General features: G+C 39.5%; 2 protein-coding genes and 1 long non-coding RNA gene across 3 annotated transcripts in view; 2 read left to right on the top strand and 1 right to left on the bottom strand.

Annotated features, from left to right (window-relative positions):
* Window positions 1-7,162, bottom strand: part of LOC307007004 — a 36,703-nt gene extending 29,541 nt beyond the window's left edge. The window contains exon 1 of the long non-coding RNA XR_013799557.1: window positions 7,047-7,162. This is a non-coding gene — a long non-coding RNA (uncharacterized lncRNA). The remainder of the gene's footprint in view (window positions 1-7,046) is intronic.
* A 6,593-nt stretch (window positions 7,163-13,755) lies between these two features.
* On the top strand, window positions 13,756-19,268 carry obi1 (ORC ubiquitin ligase 1). The gene is made up of 6 exons (XM_079628564.1): window positions 13,756-14,252; window positions 14,993-15,128; window positions 15,276-15,367; window positions 16,799-17,020; window positions 17,584-17,672; window positions 17,857-19,268. Exons 1-6 carry the CDS (start codon window positions 14,181-14,183, stop codon window positions 18,923-18,925), a joined length of 1,680 nt encoding a protein of 559 aa, XP_079484690.1. The 5' UTR covers window positions 13,756-14,180; the 3' UTR covers window positions 18,926-19,268.
* A 1,193-nt stretch (window positions 19,269-20,461) lies between these two features.
* pou4f1 (POU class 4 homeobox 1) lies at window positions 20,462-23,412 on the top strand. Its single transcript, XM_079628559.1, has 2 exons — window positions 20,462-20,902; window positions 21,227-23,412. The coding sequence occupies exons 1-2, from the start codon at window positions 20,780-20,782 to the stop codon at window positions 22,211-22,213; spliced, it is 1,110 nt and encodes a 369-aa protein (XP_079484685.1). The 5' UTR covers window positions 20,462-20,779; the 3' UTR covers window positions 22,214-23,412.
* Window positions 23,413-25,464: the final 2,052 nt, after the last annotated feature.

The following is a 25,464-nucleotide window of genomic DNA, read 5'->3' as shown; positions in this document are numbered from 1 at the left end:
AATGGCTTGTTGAAAATCCACCCTGTTACAAGTCCATTTGTCCTTCAAATTATGCCTACTTTGATGGCTGAAGTACTTGTTAAAAGGTAAAAAGTGAAGAACTTAGACATAAAAAGGTGTCTTACAGTGCAACATTAAAAAAAAAGTGGTTCGCGGGCCACGGTTTTTAGGTGCTGTTAAGAGACGTTAAAAAAAAAAACCTGATACCACAAGAATAAACTGATGTGAAAAAACACTGAAAAAATTAGCAATGGCTATGTTGACTTCGATATTTTTACTTTGTTACTGTACTTAAGAACAATTTTGAGCACACTTGATCAGAGTATTTTTATTGGGGGAAAATGTTACTTTACTGCATTCCAAAGCACTTCATTTCATAATAACATTTAATTCCTCATTATTTCTGAAGAAATCACCGCCTGATACCCCAACGATAGCGATGTCCAATTCATGGATGAGCCGATTCTTCCCAACGAACCTGTTGAACTGGTTCACAAATTGCACTGAATGATTCATTCCCGAATCGGATTGATTCGATTGCAGCTGTTCTGGAGTCAACAACTGATTCAGTGATTCGCTCAAAATGAACTGCGATATTGTAGGAGCTTGAGTGGCGTGAAATGTACGTTACTAATTTAGTAAATGATAATTTACTCATCATATTTAAGTCAGTTGAGAACTAAATCTTATGCAAAATGTTCAATGAGTATAATAATAAGTATAATGTTTAATAAGTTTTGGTAATAAAATGAAAAGTTTGCTTATTTGTACATCAATGCATTTGCACTAATATTTCTTATTATTGCTGTCTAATGACTATTATTGGATAGAATAAATTATAAACATGTTTTATCAATCAATCCTTTTTACTTTTAGTACTTAGGTACATTAAAAAACAATAACTTTTTGTACTTTTACTCAAGTAATATTGAAAATGAGTACTTATACTTTTCCTAGAGTCATATATATTAGGGTATCTGTACTTTTACTCAAGTAAAATAAGTTCAGCAAAAGTTGTCCTGAGTACTATCAGACATTCGACACATCACATCTCTCTTTTTTCTTCCCTATACAGTCAAATTAGGCTGTAAGTCTGGTAACTTCAGCACTGGATAAAAAAACAGAAGACGTTCCTGATGGATGGAGCGTCGGAGGCTAATAGAAACATATCGACAGGAAAATGTTGTGCTTATCTCACTCCTGCTGTAAGACGGCAAGCGACAGTCCCAAAAGCAGATGGGAGACACTTTAGGGAGTGAAGGAGGGGGAAGAGAGAGGGAAGAGAGAGGCGGAGGGATGTGGAGTTATAAATGAACAGTTTTATAGCTTTATTGCTGCTAATTCACAGGGAATCAGGACTCCTGGGGAAAAGGCAGAAGGCCAGTCTCCAGATGTAATACTGATCAATGACACACTCTGAAAATGATTAACTTTCACACAGAGGGTGTCACAAATTCAGAGATCATAGTGTTTTATAATGCAGTCGTCTCAAATACTGTGCAGCACAAATGTCTCTGAAGAACACTGAAATGGCTATTATTCAGAAAACTCTTTATTATGACAGACTCTTTTCTTTATTGTGCTCTTTGATTTATTACTTTGTATTTAATTAGACCGCAAACTTCTAACATTAGTGGTTTAAAAAGTGTTTTCCTGTGTGGTACAGAGAGTCTGCTGAAAAGGAAAGTTTCCGAAACCCTATTATGCCCTTTTTCAGTCTTGATTTAGTTTTTGGGGTCTACTAAATTATGTTTTCATGCTTGATTTGTTCAAAAAACACATTATTTTCCCCATATTTGACATTATTGCAGCACCTCTTTCCCCAGTCTGTCAGTAACGCTCTGTTTAGTTCCTTCTCTATGAAGCCCCTCCTTCTCAAACGCACAATGTGCTCTGATTGGTCGGCTGGACCAGTGTGTTGTAATTGGTCAACCGCTTCAAGTGTGTTTGGGAAAAGTCCCGCCCCTTACCATAACCACGAGTTTCAATACACCACTAACTAACTCAACCAGGCCCCGCCCCTTTATTTGCATATGTCTTGGGTGGGAATTATTTAAATGAAGAATATTGTGACGTGTTCGTTTCTATTTCATGTTGACTTTAACTAAAAAGATTTTTTGCAACCTATAAATGAAATTCTAGAAATACCAGAAAAATCTCTATATTTTTTTATAAATCTCTTTGCAAATTGATATTATAAATCGCTATGTCTCTCTCAATCAATGGACACTCCAAATCATTGATGAAATTAACATTAAAATTGTTCAGTAGCAGCAGTATTCAGATTTGTTTTTTTAACAAAATAATTTGACATTTTTCTCTATAAGCACATCTCATTTGCATTAACTTGCTATTATATAGGTTTCCATTATGTTCATTAGGTTATCAATATGATGCTAGAATTGTAGGTTGGAGCAAACAATTCACAAAAATTATTTTAATTTAAGACTGTACCGGAACCAAAATATGTGTACTCTACGTAATGGACTGCATCTCCTCTGCTTAAGCCCAGGAAAATGGTCAGTTTGAGTGAAAGTGTGTTAATTAAAGTGTATGTGTGTGTGGGATAACGTGTGTAAAGTAGCATTACTCATCCATGACATCAACCAATTGATCATGATGTAGGACTCAATTTCAGAGGGGAAACCTGTGATGTAGGAGTCAGCAGGTTATCAGTCGGAGGCCTGCACCTTGTCTTTATTGAGGTGGAGGTGTTTCTGTCCACCAGAAGAGAGAGAGAGGGTGTGTGTGTGTGTGTGTGTTAGCCTCCCAATGCACAATCAATGAAGGGTTTAACTCAAAGGTGGAAATTCACCGCGCAGTAAATATTGTTTTTCTACAATCTGCAGTTCCCAAAAGAGCCATCATAAGGCATGTGGAAAGCATGACTTGGAAACAGATGTATGCCATGAATAAAAACATTTGTGTTGCCAAACATGTGATTCGATAATAAACTCATGACTATTTCAACATGTGTTGCTAATGTACATGAGCTGTTTCGCTCTTAACTGCTGGTGTTTGAAGACATTAAAGTCCGGTGTAATTTTGGACTCCTAATGGAATAGGCTTTTAATGTTGACTTAGTAAGTGACCCTTATTATGAGAAGGACTTTGGATTGGACTGCATGACGAGGTCCGCGGTCTCTTAAGGGAAAGCGAGAGGTATTGCGGCATTATTGCGGTGCTCTGATAGCAGGTGCTCCGCACTGACTTGGCCTTTATTGACCCATTACTCAGTGGCCCTATCGCTGGACAGTAACGGCCCGGTCAATGGATGGGGAAATGGTGACCATTCACCGCCAAAACTACGCTTTTATTTGCCCACAGTGCTGAGCTCTGAAATATTGTGTGGCAAGCGTTTTGTGTTATATTACCCATCAATAAAATTTTGGGGCCTTTTTCCTACTTTTATTGCTGTTTAGATTATCGGAAAATTATTTATATAGTACAAAAAGTACCGGTAAGCAAATGTATCCTTAAAAATCGAACATCTAACAATATTGAACAATATTTTTATTACAATGAGCTGTAGGTCAAATAACATGTACTGCCCATTTTAATGTAGATAAAACAGAAAATTTCAGTTTTTTCATGTTATTGACAGCCAGTTATTCACAGTACAAAACACTGGAGGCACAAATAGTATATTTTTTCTGCAAATAATCCAATACATAATATCTGCCCAATTTGGCTAGTGTCTAATTGGACACACAATCTTTTATGCAAACAACAAAAGACAAAGGAAGCATTTTCACCCACCATTTTAAAAGTTGAAGCCTATTTTATTTTTATTTTTCCATAACTATGATTATACAATACCGTTCAAAAGGGTCTGAGATTTGAGAAAAGATTTTATAATGTTTATGAACAAAGTCTCTTAAGTTCAACAAGGCTGCATTTATTTGATCAAAAATACATAAAAAATGTAACAATTTAAAATAACTATCTTGTATTTTAAAATATTTTAAAATGTAATTTATTCCTGTGATCAAAGCTGACTTTTCAGCATCATTACTCCAGTCTTCAGTGTCACATGATCCTTCAGAAATCATTTTAATATGCTTTTTTTTTTTGCTACTCTCGAAACATTTATTATTATTATCATCAATGTTGAAAACAGTTGTGCTGCTTCATATTTTTGTGAAAATTGTGATACACTACCGTTCAAAAGTTTGGGGTAAGTGATTAAAAAAGAAGATTTATTTAGCAAAGACTGATTCAAGTGATTAAATGTGATAGTACATACATTTATAATGTTACAAAATATTTATATTGCTTCACATCTGTGTGAAACTGATCCTTTTTTTACAGGATTCTTTGTTGAACTGCATTTAAGAAAAAAATTGAAATAATTTTTAATGTTATAAAAGTCTTTAAAGTCACTTTTGATCGAGAATATTCCTATAAAAAAACATTTGAACGTTAGTGTATGTTTAGTTGCATTTTATAATTTGCATTTACCATGGCTCTTCCCTGAAGTCAGTGATCCTATGAGAACAACAACCTGTTTTTGAGGTCATTACCTAAGAGTCGCAGTGTTAGGCCACGGCTCATACAGTTCAACCCTTCCTAAAGATATGTCTAAGCACAGTTTGACTACATTTCAGGTAAAAGCAGGTGGTAGTACAACAGATTTGAGGATTTTGTCCTTTTCTCCATCCATGTAGTTATGTAATTGACTAAAACCAGCGTGTCGTTTTATACCACGACACCTCTCAGGACTAACATTACAGCTGTCACCTCCCACTGCATGGGATCGCTCACAATTTACCACCAGTTTGTGGGATCCAGTTACTCAACCCCGCAAGGACACATTCACTGGAAGAGAGCGAGGGCGGTTCCGAGACAAAGCCCGGTGAGTAAGATTCAAAAGAGGGAAACTGGACCCTGGCGGGCTGCGTTATCAGAGTTTTGTGTCGAAATAATTAGCCTGCTTAACGCGCCATCTGGGCCCTCCTCCGCTGGCAGGCAACGGGTACCAGATGCCACCTGGCTCATTCTGCCGCAGCGGTAGAAGCAAACTCCGCCGCGAGTGCTACATCGCCTCTCTGTTGGGCCCTAAACGCTGCGACGAAGGGCTGAACAACTCCCGATGAAACTGTCGAGATGGCACATTACGTGCCGACCACTTCATTATCTGAGAGCTTAGCATCTTTTAGAGGTCCAGAACACACTAAACTGCGCTACAGGACGTAGATTGCATTGTCAACAATGCCATTATCTTTAAAGGACGTAAACACTTCAACAAATTCAATCCAGACTGTAAATTCTGAATAATTTGTTTGGGAATTCTCGTCCCACATGAATTTGAATCTTAAAAGTAACGACTCCCAGAGAAAGAGACTGTTAAGACGGCTAAAGAGATAAAGTTTAGCACGTCCACTACTTTTCCAGCTTCTAATTACCCAAACAAATCCATCACCTCCCAAATTTCCCAGGTTATCAATGAAAAGCAGCTGCCCGGTAATGTGACCGCTCCAGCTCTTTCGGCACTGACAGTGACAATGGGCAGAAATATTTGTTCGACTGGAAGAGGCCTGCTTGGTAACTTGATAAGGGTCTGAATTTACTTGATGAGGTAAAAAGTTCCTGAGCTCAGCAGTATGAGGCTGACGGTCCCCTGAGGGCGGCTGAGAAACCGTATCTGCCCTGTAGGAGCTTCCCCTTTGGTAAGCACTTCTTATCACGAGGCCATCACGGCTGGCCGATAGCGCTGGGTAATATCCAGTAACAGCAGTCTTATGTGAGATCCAATACACGGATCAATCCTCAGGCCAGAGAGCTCTCATTATCCTCCACAGGCTTTCTTACCCGCGGAGACCGCGCAAAACACGAATATCATACATATAAAGCTTCTTATCTAGAAGAATAATGACAGTTTGGTGTGTTCTTAGCTGTTTAGGTCATATTAGAGACATCAGGATACATGTTTACTTACTGCAGGGCCTCAAAATAGTTGAGAAGGTATCATCACAATGCGACAAGTTCTCCGCCAACTGCACACCGCTCCCTTATGGGCGGCTTTACAATGCAGTAGTGCAGTAAATGTGTGTGTGTGTGTGTGTGTGTGTTGGAGCCTGATGATGGGAAGACACAAGAGATTGAGAGAAAGAAAAAAGAGGCAAGACAACAGGAATATGAGAAAGATAGACAGGAAGGGAGAAAGACAGAGACATTGGGAGCGATGGGACTCTGAAACCCCAGCTCCATTCCTTTGGGGACGCCCATATACTGGCGCACATTTCCCCATGTGACCAAAGAAACGAAAAAAAACAAAAAACTACCAATTGTCATTCTCACACTCGTCTCCACAAGAGTGACTCATTCTAATTCACACCAAACAAGCAGGTAAAAAAACAAATACTCAGCGAAGGCGCGATAATAATGCAAAGATCCTGAATGATTGACGCGACAGACACCCGAAGAAAATTGGAAAACTTTTAATACACAACTGTCATTATTTTAATAAGGATTGAATGCTTTATCGGACCACACTAAACATTGAGATATTTGTATAATTTTCCTTTATGCAGAAGTCTGTTTGAACAAAAATGGACTTTACTCATAAAGCATGCCAATTTTAATTTTGCAGAGCAATAATAATAAATATATAAAATGCCAATTTGATTTATTAATTTGTCAGAAATGACTCTCAATAAATATATCAGAAATTATTCCAGTCAAAGCACTCATGTTTAATGACAGTTTGCACGAATGGCCTCTTAGATTCTTTGGCCTTAAATGTTACTGTTCCTTTATTAAAAGTCAATATGCAAATTCCAAACTTATATTTCAATGAATTTTAAAAACTCCACTTCACATTGTATGTGTGTCCTCAGACTTTAAAGAAACACACATAGGCTACCCTCCATACAAACACAAGACAGCTTCACTGAACAAACTTGAAATAACAGAAAAGTAGATTATAAGTAATTATATCCACAATTAGAAGAACACCATCCAGTATAAACAGACTGTTCCTCCCAGGACTGCTAAACCACGAGCCGGGCGGCTGCTGTCCAGTAAAACCAGCTTGTGTTTCTTACCTCCAGTGAGGAGCTGGTATCTAGAGGGGAAGGTCAGGACCTCTCTGCGTGCCAGCGGTCGCGGATCTCATTTGGCTCCGGCAGGACGGAGCGGCGCAGCGAGCGGGAGGGAGTAAATCAGGGACAGAGAAGCCGGGTGAAGAGGAGCTCCATGCGACTGCTCGAGCCGGGCCGGGTGGACGGCTTCTTTTGCCTCTCCCTGAATGAAAGCAATCCCTGAGACTGAATGGGTAATGAGATCCCGGCTCCTGAGATTTTAGCTTTCTTAATCATGTTCATAATTAATTCAAGAACATTGATAATTTCATTACATTCTTTTTGTCTTATCAATAAATGATGTGCCTGCACTTTTGGTCTTGTGTACGGGAGAGAGAGAGAGAAAGAGAGAGAGTGAAAGAGAGAGAGAAGGGGAGATGCAGAGAGTAATACAGTACTATAGGCAAGAGGAGATGAATACGATACAAACAGCAAAGTGGTAATTATAATCTTTGACCAGGCCACCAGCAGCACAATATGAAGTCAAGTGGGCACTAATAATTAATAAGCCCTTATGCTCAGAGTGTGTTTGATTACAAGACGCGTGTTTTGCATGTCTACGCACATGCCGTGAGGCCACAATTAGAAGTGACTTTAAAAATGAGCACTTTTTCATTTTGGAGGTTGGTGCATGTCAGTTATGCTCATGTTAATTTACACCAAGATTTTATTTTACAGTTTATATTGGAAAATGTATATTCAGTGTCTAATGGTTAGTGATGTGACTAACCATTTTTATTTTTTCATCAATGTTAATCACTTTTTTTGCCTAGTTCATTTAAACAGCCCTGCGGTAAAACAAATTAACTTAATTAATTAAAAAACTGCATACTGCAAATAATTATAATTACTAAAATAAAAGCATTAAGCAATGTAAAATAAATGTTTTTTTTTTTTATGTAAATTTCAAATATTTTATCTCAACGTCTATTTGCATATTCTCAAAAATCTCTTTTTTTCACACGCTGAATTCAAAAGATCACATGCTGGAGTCATAAAGCTGTCGCCTTGAATCCAATATTGCACAAATATATAAAAAGAAGTGATATAAAAAGAAAGATTATAAGACAGAGCTTTCTGTCTCTGCAGAAGTTAATGAGGTTCTATGCATTTTTAATGGGTCATTGTGACAAATTCCACGAGCCGACCACCTCTGTTTTAAGCATGAGAATATGTTATGCTCTTTTATCGACTTTTTCTCAAAAATCTATGCCAGTATATGTGCTGCAAATAAATGAAATGAGGATTTTATAACTCAGGTTGAACCAGTGATGATTATGTTACTGTTTTGTTTACATCTACTTGAGCAAGTAAAGGAGATTGAGGCAGAAAGCGCGAGTACAGTAATTTGATGGATGTGACTGACCCCGTTTATTGGGCAGTGAATGATAAGCCTCAGTGGGAGGGTTAATCTGATAACAAGCGCAGCAGAAATATCTCGTAAGGAACTAAACGTAATCACTCAGAGGCTGGTCAGTGCTCAGACCGGTGACTATGATTGATACACGGACACGCCATCCGTTCCTCGACAGGAACAAAACCGGCGACGTTTGCCGCACAGATTACGCTGATATCAGCGCTGTAACACAACAGCATTAGGCCTGTGATGCGAAGAAACCGGCTGTAATGCAGGTGGACATAAAATACCTGAGATGAAAATGTATTTATAGTCTTATTTACACGTAAGTTACACGCCCTAATAAAACCGGAGGCAAAAAGTACAAAATTTATGGAGGTCATTTTGAAGGCACTTGATATAAGATGCCCACATGATGTTTTTTGCATTCTTCACCCGCACACATTTTAATCACATTTTCTGTGATCTATGCATGCCACTCTCATCTGTACCGCGACGTTTGCGTTTGCCCTTCCCAGAACAGATTGCCACAGTGCATGTAATGATGGCCCTGCCCAGCTGTGCTTCAGAGGGCCAGTGGATGATAGTATTTCCATAATAATCCACCCTCGGCTCCCAGGGGCCCCTTGAGAGAGGTACGGATGGAGGAAGAGGGGTGTAGCGGAGCCCAGGACTGTCGGGGCTGAGCGGAGCCTCATCTGTGGTGTGGAGGAGGAGGAGGAGGGGGGGGGGGGGCACGAGCGAGTCGTGTGGCTCAACCAGCCTGTAGGCAATGCAATAAAACCAGCGCACGCTGCTCCTCTCTGCACCGCGACGCACGGCCCACCACTAAAACTGCACCCGCGGAGGAGAATAAATTTGAGGCTGGAGAGAGTGAGAGGAAGGGGGTGGTGGGAAACGGCTAGAGAACAGACTTTGATACTAACAATTGGGGTGGCGTCCCACGCTCTCCATTAGAGAAGTGTTTTTATGCATGCATTCATTTCGTGCCTAGTCTTTGAATTAGAGAATGCATTCTTGTGTTTAGTCTATGCTTAACTTTTGGTTTATGAAAGCATGCGCCGTATGGATGTCTTTGGTCGCGGTTTCTTATTTTTAACTGTGTCGAAGTTAAAAATAGCTCCACTTTTGACATGCAACCCTGCGGATCAATGTCAGTGTGTAAAAAAAAGATCTAATCAGATGAATCTGAGGGAAGGACAAGCATCTTAAGAGAGCTCGAAGTCTACACTACTGCTTAAAAGTTTGAGGGCAGTAAGATTTCTTATTTAAGGAAATTATTACTTTTATTTAGCGAGTGACAGTAAGACGTTTATAATGTTATAAAATCTTTCTATTTGAAATATATGCTCTTTTGAACTTTCTGTTCATCAAAGAATCCTGAAACAAAAATGTATCTCAGTTTCTACACCTGGTTTCAACATTAATAATATTAGTATGATTTCTGAAGGATCGTGTGAGTAATGAAGCTGACAATTCAGATTTGCATCACATTACATTTTTAAATATGTTACAACTTTTTTACTGTATTTTCGATCAAAGAAACGCATTGATGATCATAAGAGAACTCGTTCATTGAACAGTCAATATTTGTTGTAAAGTCAGTGATTTCTTCAATACTTACAGAGCCCCTAAGCGACACGATGGTGAAAATAAGTCAATGCTTTTGCGTTCTCTCACAAATCTGTTGTGTTTCCCCCGATAAACCTTTTGAGCTCTTTGCGAGCGAACGCAAAGTTTCTCAGGGGAACGCAAAACATTTGCGAGAGAGAGCGAAAAACATTGACGAATAATTTTTCCTCCATCTCATGATTTTTTTCTTTCACCATTTCCATTTATCTCACAGGAAAACGTAACTGTGTTACTTGGTGGGAATTTTGTATGAATTTGTACAATGTGAATCGTACACAAATGTATGACTATTGAAAAAAAGTAGGACTGAAGGTTCACCCCTAAAGCTATCCATCACTGGGGCGTAAGCAGATCGTACAAACATGTACGAATGAGATCGTATCCCTTCATACGAATTAGTCACCAATTCAGCAAAGCGTTAAAATAATTGCCACAAGATGTTGTCAACACTGGCGTCAAGCCACCAACAAACAGAACTGCAGAAATAATGCCTGTTTCCAAACACGTTTCCCATCTGTCATTGGTTGAACAAACATCTGGAATCATCCCACAGAATACTTATTCATACTTCTTTCTGGCCTGGTTTCACAGACAGGGCTTAGGTTAAGCCAGGATTTAGTTTAATTAGGGCATTTAAGTAGCTTTTATAAACGTGCCTTAGAAAAAAAACATTACTGGTGTGCATCTTGAAAGACAAAACAATGGCACTGATATATTTTAAGATTGGTCAGTTCAAGTTGCTTCCAGTTGAAACACCTACCAGAACACATCTGGTTTGAACGTCTCCAAAGATGTTTTATTCCTCCTTTGCAAGCTTTAAGCACAGTTTCTGAGACATAATGGATAATTCCAGATGCCGTGAGCTTCAATACATGATACAAAACGTAAAGAACCGGATGCCGCTCCGACTTTTAAAGGGCAGGGTTGCGAAAGGGCAATGAAAGGTGCCTGAGCTGTGGAGGGGGCGTCAGCTGCGGCTCGACTGTGGCTTAGGAAAGAACCCCATGGACAGCAGGGGCCCCTCATCTCCATGACACACTCTTTCGCACCGCAGCGATCGCGGTCAGGGGCCACGCTAATCAATACACGGAGCCTGCAGGAGTGCGGGGGAAATGTCTTAATGTCCTCAAGATGTGCGCGACTGCAGGTTACACTCATTCTGGTTCGCCAGCGACGCTAAAACCACTGGCATGATGGCCACGTTGGTGTGCGTGTGGGGGGAGGGGGGATAGAGAAAGAGGGATAGAGGGCAGGCTAATTAATGTAAGCATTTGCCAGTGATTAAGCTTTAAACAGAAAGGTCAGCTAAGCAGCGGAGCAAGGCCTGTCCCAGCGCCTTGCTCTTAGGGCAGTCTAAACCTTTCCAGTTTAAATGGTAAAGATGCCATTTCATGATGGGGGAGCATGGGACACATGTAGGCCTGACACACGGGTCATTGGCTCGCCACCCTCCATTACCCGGCCAAGGCAAATGTGCCGATCTGTGTCATTTAAGGGATGAAAAATAAGGCCTCCGACAAGATCAATAGATCCTGCGGTTCTCAACCGGCTGTGATTAATTGACTGTCACCAATTAATGGGGGAAAGATTACAAAGCATTGTCTGAAGCATATGTGGGCAAAATACAATCTTTAGAGTATCTGAACTGTTCCAATAATATGATCTGAACTAGATTTTTGCATGTGCAATTGCAAATAAATATTTTCAAACTAATTTCACAAGACTTCTCTACCTCTCATTATGAATCAAACACACTGACCATAATCAATACGCATCATGTTGCAACTGTGCCTGGTTGTATAAATCATCAGAACTTTGGGAATAATTATAATATAACATAATATACACTATTGTTCAAAAGTTCAAGGTCAGTAAGATTACTTTTTAAACAGATATTAACACTTTTATTCAGTAAAGATGCATTAAATTGATTAAAAGTGACAGTAATGTATAATGTTACAAAATATGTTTTTTTCCCCCTCAAATAAATGCTGTTCTTTCAAGCTTTATTATCATAAAAGCAACCTAAAAAGATGTATCATCTGTTTTCAATGTTGACAATAATAAGTACAGTTTCTTGAGCAGCAAATCATCATATTAGAATGATTTCTGAAAGATCATGTGACACTGAAGACTGGAGTAATGATGCTGAAAATGCAGTTTTGATCACAGGAATGAATTACATTTTTAAATATATTACAATAGAAAGAAGTTATTTCAAATTGTAATAATTTTTTACAATATTACTGCTTTTACTGTATTATTGATCAAATAAATGCAACCTTAGAGAGCATAAAATACTTCCAAAATGCAAAACAAATGCACTGACCTCAAACTTTTGAACAGTAGTGTATAATATAATAAATGAGTCCTCAGCAAATCAAATCAACCCATACCTCTCTATTAACAACGCCATCTCCGAATGGGCCTTTTTGCAGACTTATGTGTCATCCAACTGCTCTGGATGAATCATTTCACTGGAGACTTGTGATGAAATGGACATCTCTTGTTGACACAGCTCTTGTTCCACTTACGAACGATGAAGTGAGTAGGCAGCGATTTTTGTGTGTATTTCTGAGATGCTGATCTCACTGACAGGAGAGACAAAAGGGGGAGGTGGTTCTGTAAAAATAAGAAAACAAGGCAAATTTATGTTATTATGTAAGGGCGTGCTCAGCAGTTTGGTCTTTGCTTCCAAGTGTGTGCAAACTCTCTCTCCAGGAATGATTCGACATGCAGATGTCTAAATCTGAGTTTCAGACCTACTGGCGTACAGTTTGACTACTCATAGTCTAGACAAAGTGAAGTCTCCATGGGCTGTGTTGACATGACAGACCTGCAACAAATGACAGTAATGTAGTCGCAGCACCAATAGTCCGCTTGATGCAATCAATGTACAACATTGTTTTGCATCAGTTCGATGCTAATGAAGTTATCTCACAAGCGCTCAGCCACTGGGTCTGTCATTATGGGATAATAAAGCCATCATTTGGCGATGACCAATGAATTATGAGATTGAATAAAACGGTTTACACTGTTGTAATAAAACTCTTGAAACAAAGAGCCGACGTAAAGAGCAGACCAGGAGGGACAGAGGAGCATTTTGAGTAGTAAAAATGTACACAGATTGGCTTTTATTTGCTATTAAGACATGTGGTCACTCTATAGATTTTGTTTTTGTATATTTTGATCAAGTAGTGATCTTATTGTGAAAATACCAAATGTTAATGCCCTTAAAAACACATTTGAGATGGACAGCAACCTGATCACTCAGATATCAGGCTGTGATTTAAGATACAATTTATTCAAGTATTTGTTCAGGCCATATACAAAAAAAGTATATCCTCCAATACATGACTACATAAACTATTATGTTTGCCTAGACCCTAGGCTACACTGACAAAGGTGGTCTACCTGCAGCAATAATCACATTGTTATCATAAAAGACCAGAAATAAAACATTAAGCACAGACTGTCTATAATAAGTGCAGGTTATAATAATGCACAACCACAACAACCATATTATTATTATCTACTAATAATGTTTTTATCATTAAAAAATATGTTATTTTAGGTGCACGCCATTTCGTAATTACCGTAATTACGAGATCGAGATTCCAACTTGTAAAAAGCGTTCACGTCCGCGTAGAACTAGTAAATACAGCTTTTTGAAATGCATAATTCACAGTCAGAGGACGTGAACAGCTCTGAGTAGAACGTCACGTGTTGTCATCTCGAAACTACCGTAATTACGACATTGCGTGATTCGTGAACGCAGTATTGTTTGTTGCTGTTGGTAACTGAATGAATACATCAAGATTATTTTTAGCAGTAAATATGATATAGGCTGCTAGATACGGAGGAATTAGTGGAGAGACCATAAATTCTATAAATACAAAACGTTGCTTTATAAAAGCATTAATAACCACAATCGTTTAACACTAGGCTACTCACCACAGTGAGAATGTACAGTAGGCTACTAGTCGGAGGCAGACGCGTTTCGCTGTAGTTTAGTACTCTGCGCTTGCCGTAGTCGCGTGTGCTGCTAGTTACTTTGTTTCTGTTGGAGGGAGTTTTGGATCATGTTTCTAATCTCTGAAGACTAAATCATGGCGCAAAGTTTTCAAAACGTCACTCTTTCATTGACTTTGCCGATATCCTGCCAGATTTGCCTCGGAAAGGTAACACCTTTAATGCACTTAGTTTAAATACGGCAAGAGTTGAACACAAAGTCGTGCAGTGCGCGCGTGAACTTCATGTTTGTTGATTGTTGATGCATCTCGCTCTTTAAATTAAAACAACTTTAATGTAATACACAGTTATTTGATCATATCTCAGTGAAGATACTGTGTAAAATACGTGCATGTAAAGATAATAACGTTTCTCTAACTCAAAACAGCGATAGTTTTATTACAGTAGAGCACCACGGGTCCCTTCTGATTTAGTTTTCTCCCAAAACACAAATGAACAAAAACGACCATTCCAGCACTCACCTGAACACTGAAGCAAAGAATACCCGAAACAAGCACAGAGGGTGATGTCAGATAAAATGCACCAGATAAGCTGGAATGTTAAAGGGATAGTTCACCCAAAAGATGAAAATTCTGTCATCATTTACTCACCCTCAAGTTGTTCCAAACCTGTATTAATTAATGGGCAGCATTGACTTCCTTAGTATTTTTCTCTCTCCATACTATGGAGGTCAATGGGTCCCATCAACTGTTTGGTTACCCATACTCTTCAAAATATCTTCTTTTGTGTTCAGCAGAAGAAAGAAATCCATACAGGTTTGGAACAACTTGAGGGTGAGTAAGTGATGACAGAATTTGAATTAGTTAATTTTAGGTTGAACTATCCCTCAAATGTTAACAGTCATGATGTTGCATTTACCTTTTGGTTTGCTCTGATCTACACCTCAAAGGTGCGTCAGCCGGTCATTTGTTGCAACAACCATGTGTTCTGCTCCAACTGCATCAACGTTTGGCTGGAGAAGAGCAGTCAATGTCCCACCTGTCGAGTGGCCATCACTCCAGAAAACCCCTGCAGAGAAATCATTGGTAATGAGACCTCACAATCATAGCTTGTTATTTTTTCAATGTAATGTGAATGTAATATGTAATACTATAGAACTTTGTTTGTTTTAGGTTGGATGAGTGTGATTAATTATCTCTCTTTCTTTCTCGTGTGTGTGTGTGTGTGTTTAGGAGCCACAACTGACAGTGAATCCAATGAGGGCTCTTCTGTGAAGAGACGCCTCCGAAAGACTCGAGGGGAGCTGCTTTTGCGAGAATATGAGGTATTTTTTCTCAAAGACCCAATGAAATGGTTTGATAAATACACATTTCTTTCCTGTATTGAAGTTTCACAGAGATGCACCGATTACAATTTTCTTGGCCGATTCCGATTTTTCATTGAGTTTGACCTGCCGATACCGATTTTAGCCGATTCCGATTACATTTTTTTCTAACCACTTTACAGCATACACAAATTTTTTTTCACATTTTTTTTTTATAAAACACCATATACTTTTACTAAAACTCAATAATAAAAACAAGTTTAAGTGGGTAAATGTTTGAGTCTTCATTTTCTTTTCTGACATAACCTTCTCCAGTTCTTGTTAAAACACACTAGACATGCAAATTCTGTGCATATTGGGCACTTTTTGTGTGAAATCATATTTATTTTGTCCATCAAAAGTGTGCTTTCACTTTAATTGAGCGTGAGCAGCACAGCAAGAATAGACTCGGTGCCGAAACCCGCTCTTCACACGCGACTCTCATGCGCTGCTCCTGCTCCCGGCCGTAATTCACGAGGTTTCCTATATGTGCGTTCTGTGTGCACGTGTGAAGTTGATGTTGCACAATGTTAATCATGCGGCGCCCGAGTGCATTTGACCGGCATGAAATAGACATATGTCAGACTGACCCGCCGATCCTGTGGAATTCCGGTCACCAGTCAATCAATCGGTTTCCCTCCAAAATCAGTGCAGTAAACTGATAAGCCTCTAGACTCCAAATTGGATTTTATGTGATCTTCAACACATTTTAATACACTGCCCAACCAAAAATTTTTGTTGTTTGGATTTAAATGCTTTAGAGTCTATGATTCATTGTTGCAGTGAATATTATGTTTCTAGCATATTAGTGTTTGGCAACCGTTCTTCTAACCCTAACTGATGGAGTGTGTAGCTTTTCATTTCTTAGACAACCATGTATGAAGACACACCATGGCCATATTCCAGAATGACAATGCAATGCACCTCTTGATGGAAATAACATCACAACATTCATTTCCATCAAATGGTGCATACATTTTTTGTCAAGATCTTGCATTGACGATGCAAGAGTCCAGCACTCTGTAAAGTCTCCTCCAGAACACCACAAAGACTTTCAATGAGTTTAAGCTCTGGACTCAGATGAGCCGATTCATGTGTGAAAATCTTCCTGCTCCTCCCAAACATTCTTTCACAATTTGAGCCTGATGAATCTTGACATTGTCATCCTGGAATATGACCATGACGTGTCTTCCTACATGTTTGTTTAAGAAATGAAAATCTACTCAAGAACTGTTGCCAAACACTAACATGCTAGAAACATATTAATCACTGATCCAATCATAGACTCTTAAGCATTTGACTATTTAAATCCACTTTTTTTTTGACCAGGCAGTGTAAAATATACCTAGCTATGCAACGAAAGCCAGAGCTTATGAATCATCTGTCTTACAGGATGAAATCGAAGCCCTCTTGAAAGAGAACGAGGACTTGAAAAGCAAAAACCTGAGCCTTGAGATGCAACTTAAGACCGCTCTGGAACCGAGCACGGTCTTGGTTCCTCAGAGCGAAAGCAGTACTGTTGACCCGAGCGCTCTGGAGGAGTCGGCCAATAAGCTGAGAGCTGCCAATGACCTCTACAGGAATGTCAAACAGGACCTCGAAAAGCTGAAGGAAGTATGAATGGGATTGTAAAAAAAAAAAAAAAAAAAAAAAAGATTAGACCCTGGCCAAAAACATAAAAATATCGCCCCATAATTTAGCTGTCTTGAGATATTCTGCATTGACTGTGCTCACTTAGTCATTTAAACTGAAGTTGTAGTGTTGTTCTCTTATCAGTGGATAATAATTTTCTGTTTTCAAATATTTTGTTGTACATTCTGAGGAAACATGTCAAATTATTATTATTTTTTAATGTGAGAAGTCTCATTTGCTATCATCAAACTATTTTATACATATTTTGGCATTATTTGGGCTACTCTCTAAACATCAGCAATTGGTATCAGTTGTTGAAAAACCCTTATCATTCATATCATATTACAGTAAAGAGATATGGTTGCAATGGCTTGGTGCTTAGTCCACATCTAGAGCATATATATATATATATGTATGTCCCAGCTTTTCTCTGTATTCTAGATGAATTTCACTGACCATTGGAAATATGGGAAAGGGTGTTATTTGTCTTATGTGCTTAAAAAAAAAAGCAACTATTCTGAAAGAAACATGCTTCTTTCCCTCAGGCTAACAAAACTCTGCGGTCCCAAAATTTTGACCTAATCCAGGAAAATATGCACTTGAAAGCAGAAGTGGACAGCAGATCTCCTCAAAAGTAAGCACAATGTTCATTATACAATGTTGGTAAAGTGTACTGACTTGCATTTTGAGTTAGATTAAACATTGACAACAACAAATAAATTATTCATTTTATATATTTATGGATACTTGCCCAGTATTAGTAACTCAGACCTTTCAAAATTGATTTTATTTGTGGTTTGTCTGTGTTTTACATTGAGGTTTGGCCGATATACAGTCGCAGCTCTCGAGGCTAAAATTCATCAGTATGAGCGGGACGTGGCCCAGCTGAAAAGAGCTCTGGAGCGCAGCGATAAATACATCGAAGAGCTTGAAGCCCAGAACCAGAGGGATGAGCCTCAGTCTGAAGAAGGCGTTTGTTCAAACGCTGCCTCTGGAGGGACTCAAAACGGAGGGATTGAAAGGATTGCCCTGATGCGAAGGAGCCTGAGTGAAATGGAGGAAACTTCTGTTTGTACAGACCTGGACCGAAAGTGTTCAGAGCTTCCCAACAACCACGGGCACCTACTGACTACATCTGATGCGTGTTTTCTAGGAGGGACCTTGAGTCCACAGAAGGATGGACTCAAAGATGTTACGGTTCCCTCTACACCCTCCTCGGCTCTCAGATCTCTGAGCTTGAAGAGTCCTGTGGTGTGTAGTGACCGAAAGTTAGGTCTCAAACCTCTCACTTACCTGAGAAGACTGAGTTTTGATGATTGCCAGGGCCCAGCCAGCTCTTCCTCAATCAGCCAAAGCCCAGAATCCTTCCAAGGCAACAAAGGCGCTCCTTTCAGTCAGAAGACCGCTGTGAATTCAGACAGAGAGGTCTTGTGTGGAGGCTGGATGGACTGCGGACCTGAGCTGCCCCGTCTGGATGAAAACAGAGAGAAGTTGGAGCCGTCCGAGGACCCTACGGGAAACAGTGAGGCTTGTATGGATGCAGCGTACCTGGACAAGATCTCTGAGCTGGACTCTATGATGGCTGAGGGTGAGAGCTCCAACAGTCAGGTCTCTCAGCTTCCCCTGGCATCATCCTCATCCTCACGCTCTCCAGACTTTGATGCCACCCAAATACCAGAACTGGATTTCTGTAGCAACCTCTTGGCTGATCCTGGAACAGCAGGAGAGGACCAAACCACATCTTTGACACAGGAGACCACCCATTGTGATGTTGAGGTCAGTGACAGAGCTGGAGATACGGTGGAAAATCCCGGCCAGCCCACCAAACGCAAGTGTCCCACAGGGTTGTCCATCTCCAGCCCCTCCAAACTCTCCAAACTAAAGTAGAAGCAGAAACATTTCAAGTATTTTACAGCATGATCTTCCACTTCCAGCATGATTTCAATGACTTTTCAGGAGAACAACATTTCTGTTCCATCAGGGCTTTTATTACAAATTTGCCTCACTGTTCCTAATGATGACAGCAGTGTGCGCTGGATCATGTTACTGTATGATATAAAAACTATTTCAGGATCCTGAGGGGATTAGGTGTTACCATTACACTTTTCTCTTGAAATTTAACATATATTTTTCTATCAAATTTCAATGCTTTTCGTGGTTGTACGAAATGACCTGGCCTTCTGAATAAATCTGTATTTAAACTGTGAAATCAATAAATGCTATTCGTGCATACAGTCTGAAAATATTAAGTCATTTTCTATTTTCCAGATATTTTCATAAATGTTTTTTGTTCCTGGGTGTTATCTAAATAAAAAACGTTTGTATGCCTAATAGTTACATTTTCACATTTTTAAAACCTTTGATTTAGTGTTATGACACCAACAGTAAACGTCGTAATTTTAGCAATAGTGCACGCAAACACAGTCTTTCTGTGTTCAGTGCTGAATTATTTCACGTGTCATCACCAGAATACTAAACAAATCCATTTACTACCCAGCTCTTTCACAGTCTTTTAAAGAATTAATTAATGCTAGTGAATTAACACTTCATTAGCTCCAACTAAAAGCGCTGGGCGATTAAAAATTCATGCAGTGATTAGAGTTTAGTGAAATATACATGATAGTTAAAGTTGCGTAATCAATCAAGGCAATGCCACCATGACGCGTTAACGTGAGCGAAATTTCAATATTCAAATACAATATATATCTAATATAAATACAGATTATATTTTGATGTCTGCGAATTTCTGTTGACGTCATTTGTAATGTATGAATATTTATGTATAAAACGTCTGAAACGATTTTCGTTATATAAATACATAATATAATATTTATATTATGCAATTAATTCGTTTTTCTTTTTTCCCTTTATCTTATCCGATATATAGAGTTGCTTAATGAATCAACGCGGTGCAACCATAAACATTAGCTAAATAAAAATATTCGTTTGCAAATTCTCATGAAACATAAATAAACGAATAGCTACGGAATCAACAATGGTTCCAATTTATGGATGCATTTTAATTTTGCAAACGATTAATTCAAATAAAATTAACTACATTATTTCGCAGTTAAACTATATATTTCATGTTTCTATTTGCTTATATTTCATTCATTAAAATAAATGCTTATTATAAACATTTTTATATTATTTATTTTAAAAAAAATGTATGCCCAACTTAAAAGTGCCTGATTAGTTTGGATCTATTTTTACATAATAAGCTTTAAACATTTATTTAAAAAAAAAAAACTATTATTCAGACATTTACACAGTCAGCCCTCATTTGCATATCGAGTGTTAGCGGTTACACTGTTACCGTTTAAAGCAACATTCTAAATCAGTGAAGGCATCACGCATGCGCACGGAATCCACAGGTATGGAAGCCCCCCTCTCCGTCATTAGGCCGATTTACAGTTCGAGGAGGACATGAGACGAGAAGAGGCGCGATGAGATGAGAGGAGAGGAGGAGAAGAGAGTCAATCGCGCTCGTCTCGCGAGAATAGGCGAGGCTGCCGGACGAGATGTGAGGGACTCAGGTGTAAGAGCGCTCCTCATCCACACACAGCAGAGCCAAACAGAGACGCACACACACACACTGCGGGCATCTTCTCTGTACCATCAGCAGCCGAGCGCTACCGCATCCGCCCGACGCCAGAAGAGGAGGCGGGAGGACCTGGCCTCTCTCGCTTTGGGTTTTATCCTCCTTTCGTGCACTTTATCAAACCCGGATCTAGCGCAAACATGATGTCCATGAACAGCAAACAGGCGCATTTCGCCATGCATCCCAGCTTACCTGAGCACAAGTACACATCTCTGCACTCGAGCTCGGAGGCGATCAGGAGAGCCTGTCTGCAGACTCCACAGGTAAACGAGCTCCAAACTTCTGCTTTTCTCCTGCGTTCTTCTCCTCTGCGCGCGAGGAGGAGCGCTGGAGGCGCATATTCTGCCTTAATGTTTTTTTCATGTATTCCACAGCAATCATCCGCACGCCTGTGATCTTTTCTGAAGGCATGCTCACTGAAGGCTCAGGCTTCAGCCTTTTTTTGTATTAATTTTTATGACTGGAAGCCTCTTAAAAGGAATATTCTCTCTGTGTTATGTGTTGACACTATTCCCCAGCTGACATCTCCACTTTCTTTCTGTTTCTCTGTTTTTCTCGCTCTCTCTCTCTCCCTCCGACTCCTCCAGCTACAAAGCAACATCTTCGCCAGTCTGGATGAGACGCTCCTGGCCCGCGCCGAAGCTCTGGCGGCCGTGGACATGGCCGTGTCCCAGGGTAAGAGTCACCCGTTCAAGCCCGACGCCACGTACCACACGATGAACACCGTGCCATGCTCGTCAACCTCCACCGTGCCACTCGCCCACCACCACCATCACCACCACCACCATCACCACCAGAACCTGGAGCCGCCCGACCTCATGGAGCACATCAGCTCTCCGTCGCTCGCGCTGATGCCCAGCGGTCACGAAGGGGCCGGTGGAGGAGGCGGAGGAGGAGGCGGCGGGGGCCTGATCTCCACGTCGGCCCACCCGCACCCGCACTCACACATGCACGGGCTCACCCACCTGTCCCACCAGGCTGCTATGAACATGAACTCGCCGCTCACTCACCACGGGCTCTTACCGGGCCACCACGGCGGTGCGCACCAGGGCGCGCCGGGACTCCTCAACAACGGACTGCCCTCCATCAACGACTCGGACACGGACCCTAGGGAGCTGGAGGCGTTCGCGGAGCGCTTTAAACAGCGGAGGATCAAACTCGGGGTGACTCAGGCGGACGTGGGGGGCGCGCTGGCCAACCTGAAGATCCCAGGCGTGGGCTCCCTGAGCCAAAGTACCATTTGTCGCTTCGAGTCTCTAACTCTGTCGCATAACAACATGATCGCGCTCAAACCCATCCTCCAGGCGTGGCTGGAGGAGGCCGAGGGCGCCCAGCGCGAGAAAATGAGCAAACCCGACATTTTCAACGGCAGCGAGAAGAAGCGCAAGCGGACCTCCATAGCGGCCCCGGAGAAGCGATCTCTGGAGGCGTATTTCGCGGTCCAGCCTCGGCCGTCCTCGGAGAAAATCGCGGCTATAGCTGAGAAATTGGATCTCAAAAAGAACGTGGTGCGAGTATGGTTTTGCAACCAAAGACAAAAACAGAAGAGGTTGAAATTTTCCGCGGCTCACTGATGGACTATATATACTTCTGTAGGGAAACAAACATCAAAACAAAACTGACTTTTGGGGACCAAGGAAAATCGCTTTGGCTCACGCGCGTGCTCATGATTAGTACCGTTTGATTTTCACAACTCATGTTTCTTTTCACTGTACTGGTGAATGTGAAGTATGCAAATAACAGGTAATCCAGACGAACTACTTTTCTGCGGTTCAACTCTACATTTGTTTTTGTTGCCCCAATGACGTTTATTCTGAATGACGAAAAATAGCCATTGATGGATTACCTCATAGTTTAATTCTATCCTATTTATTTATTTATGTATTTATTTATTTATGTTCAGCATATTTGTGTACTTATTCATTCGTAACAGGGAACTGCTATATTTTTGATTATTAAATGTGTTAAAAGCAGATCCCGTTTTCACAGTCTTGCTGATGAACATCGAGTATTTCAAAGGTCTGCTCTGATGAATACAGAACTGAACAGGAAAAGAAAAGTATACAGAGTCCCTTTTAAATAAAGGTGGCAACCACCGCTCGTATTTGTTGAAATTGCACTGAAATCTACTGTTATTTAGATTGGTTAGATATATTCTAATGCTTTTGTGTATATATATAAATATACGTACAAATGACACTTGCTCACCGTGCAAAACTGAATTCCCAGTTTTTTTATTTTATTTTATTACTTATTAGTCTATTTATTATTGTTTTGGCAAATCAGATTTCTTCCTCTGCGGATATTAGTTAACTCGCATGATAAAGATGATTATATTTACAAAGCAAAATTGTCCTGAAATATAATTTCGTTGGTTTGTATACTTTGGTTTGCAGTGCAAACATTCTATGCATTGAAAGAAAAAAATAATAATTACCAAGCACTACATAGAGTATCTACTGGTAGACCTTTGTGGATGGTGTAAGTCACTGTTTAATGCCTGTTTTCACATAAAGACACAACGTTGTTTGTCGTGTTAATTGTTCCTGAGAAAAAAAAAAAAAGGTTGTAATGATTTGATTTTGTGCACACGTATGTTTACAAACAGCGGCCACGTGCGCATCACTCTGTCATACCTGTGCACCTGTCCAACAGTCTGCTGTCTCTCCATCTTCTCATCCAAACTTCTCATTCTGTAAGCCAAATCCAGCTGCAGGGCTCCGGGCCCGGCGATCTTCTCAATAAACGATGGAAAATCAAAGTGGAGGCTTTCATTGGGGTGTATCTTATTCTATAGCACAGACAGACACATCGCAGACAGATTTAGCCACTGTATGATTGTTTATATTTTGTTACACATAAATGTGTAAATGTGGAAACAATATTAATGTTTATTAGGATTGGAAATGATCAGGGATATACACATAGCCTACTCACAGTTATAGATACATATACACAATTACATTTAAAATACATATTAGGGGAAAAAAAGCGAAAATATGGACTTAAAAGTTGTATGCCATAATTAAAACTTAATAGAACATAATAATTAAACATAATTAAGATAATTAACATGCAATAGCGCAAAAAAATCAACTAAATATTAACCAAAACCTGGACCCAATAGCTTTTCTTTCTTTCTTTCTTTCTATCTTTCTTTCTTTCTTTCTTTCTTTCTTTCTTTCTTTCTTTCTTTCTTTCTTTCTTTCTTTCTTTCTTTCTTTCTTTCTTTCTCTGTCTTACAGTGGCTTCCTTATCAACACAAATCTTTGATATACAGTCATTACTCCAGAAACATGCATTATTTATACATTTTTATTGCTCTTCATTTCCATGATCTGGATTTCTCTGCATTCCGTTAGACCAGTGAAAATAGTTTTTTTGTTTACAATGAAATTCACGTAAACGAGAAAACGTCCTTAATTTTTTCTTCTTCAAAATTGTAAATACAAAAGATACAAAATGGTCTAATGAATAATAGCTAATAATAATAATAATAATAATAATACTTTTTAATAAATGTCGCAGGATTTCGGCCATGATTCTCCTTTAGCATCACATTTGAATATGCCTATACCCTTACTACGGTTTATTAAATAATTCATGCTCTGTGGTTTGGAAAATTAATAAACGGAATACAACAAGACACTAATTAAAAAGCTCGGTAATTGTTATCGGCGCCCTAATGGGGTGTTAGTGTGTCAAACAAATGGAATTTTTGGCCATGCACGTGTCCGCTAAATGAGGTAACATGAGCATTACATTAGATCTCCATCTGAATAGAATTCTGCGATTCGATATCCGCTTTTAATAGCAGCCGAAAACTCTTGGCATTATTTCCTCGAAACAGTCCTGAAGGCTGTAGGTGAGATGATGGGGTTTTACCCTGCCGATCTGATAATAAACATTTCATGAAGCCTGAGAGCAGGCCGTCTCCAAACAGCCTCACTAAAGAAACGCGTCTAATTTCAAAAGTTTGTTTATTCATCAAAAAAATAAATAAAAAAATGACACTGCAGATCTTTCTCACTGTAATATTGAAGAGAAATTCAGGGGGGAAGGGGAGGGGAGCTTTACATTTTGCTGCCTTTAAAAAAGATATGTTATATGTAGGTGATGCAATATTAATCGCGCTTTGCTGATATAAAATGCAATATTTTCAGACAGCTATCGGGGTTTTTCAGGGAAGCACTTGATGAAAGCAGGTCGCAGCTGCAGTGCTGCTGCTGCTGGAGAAAGAAACATTTATTGCTCCTGTTTGGCTTTTGGCAACGAACAGAAGAACGCAGTGAGTATATGGACATTTTCTTTGGGAAAGGATGATTTGACTGGCACTGAAAGGCTCCCAATCTAGTCGTGCTTTTGGATCGTTTTGCAATTCGACGCTCTCTTGGCGCGACAGCATATTAAGCGAGAGAAATATTCATTTTCAGCTTTAAGTGACTTTCTGGCGTCCAACACCGCGCACTCCTCAGATCCAGTCTTTTTTCTTCTATTTTATATAGAACATTTCTACAAACGAATCTTTCCAAGAAATGATTCTCTGTAATTTTATTGCTGGTGATATTTTTATTAGGCTATTTGCTATTTTTATATCGAATCCGTTTCTTCCCTCACACTATAAAATATTGTGTTAAATAATCTTAAACGTATTCAAGGTAAAAATTAACTCGTTTATAAGTCAAATAAATAATCGACTGACTACATTAATTACAAATAATTGTATAATATGTTTTATTTTTAAATTAAAATAATATAGCCTAATATGCTAAAATAATATATAGCCTATATATTTGTTTGTTTTTATTTGTTTTAACAATAAGTC

This window comes from Phoxinus phoxinus (genome assembly GCF_949152265.1).
Source record: "Phoxinus phoxinus genome assembly, chromosome: 11".
Taxonomy (NCBI): Eukaryota; Metazoa; Chordata; class Actinopteri; order Cypriniformes; family Leuciscidae; genus Phoxinus; species Phoxinus phoxinus.
This window is presented reverse-complemented; position numbering and strand designations above follow the sequence as displayed.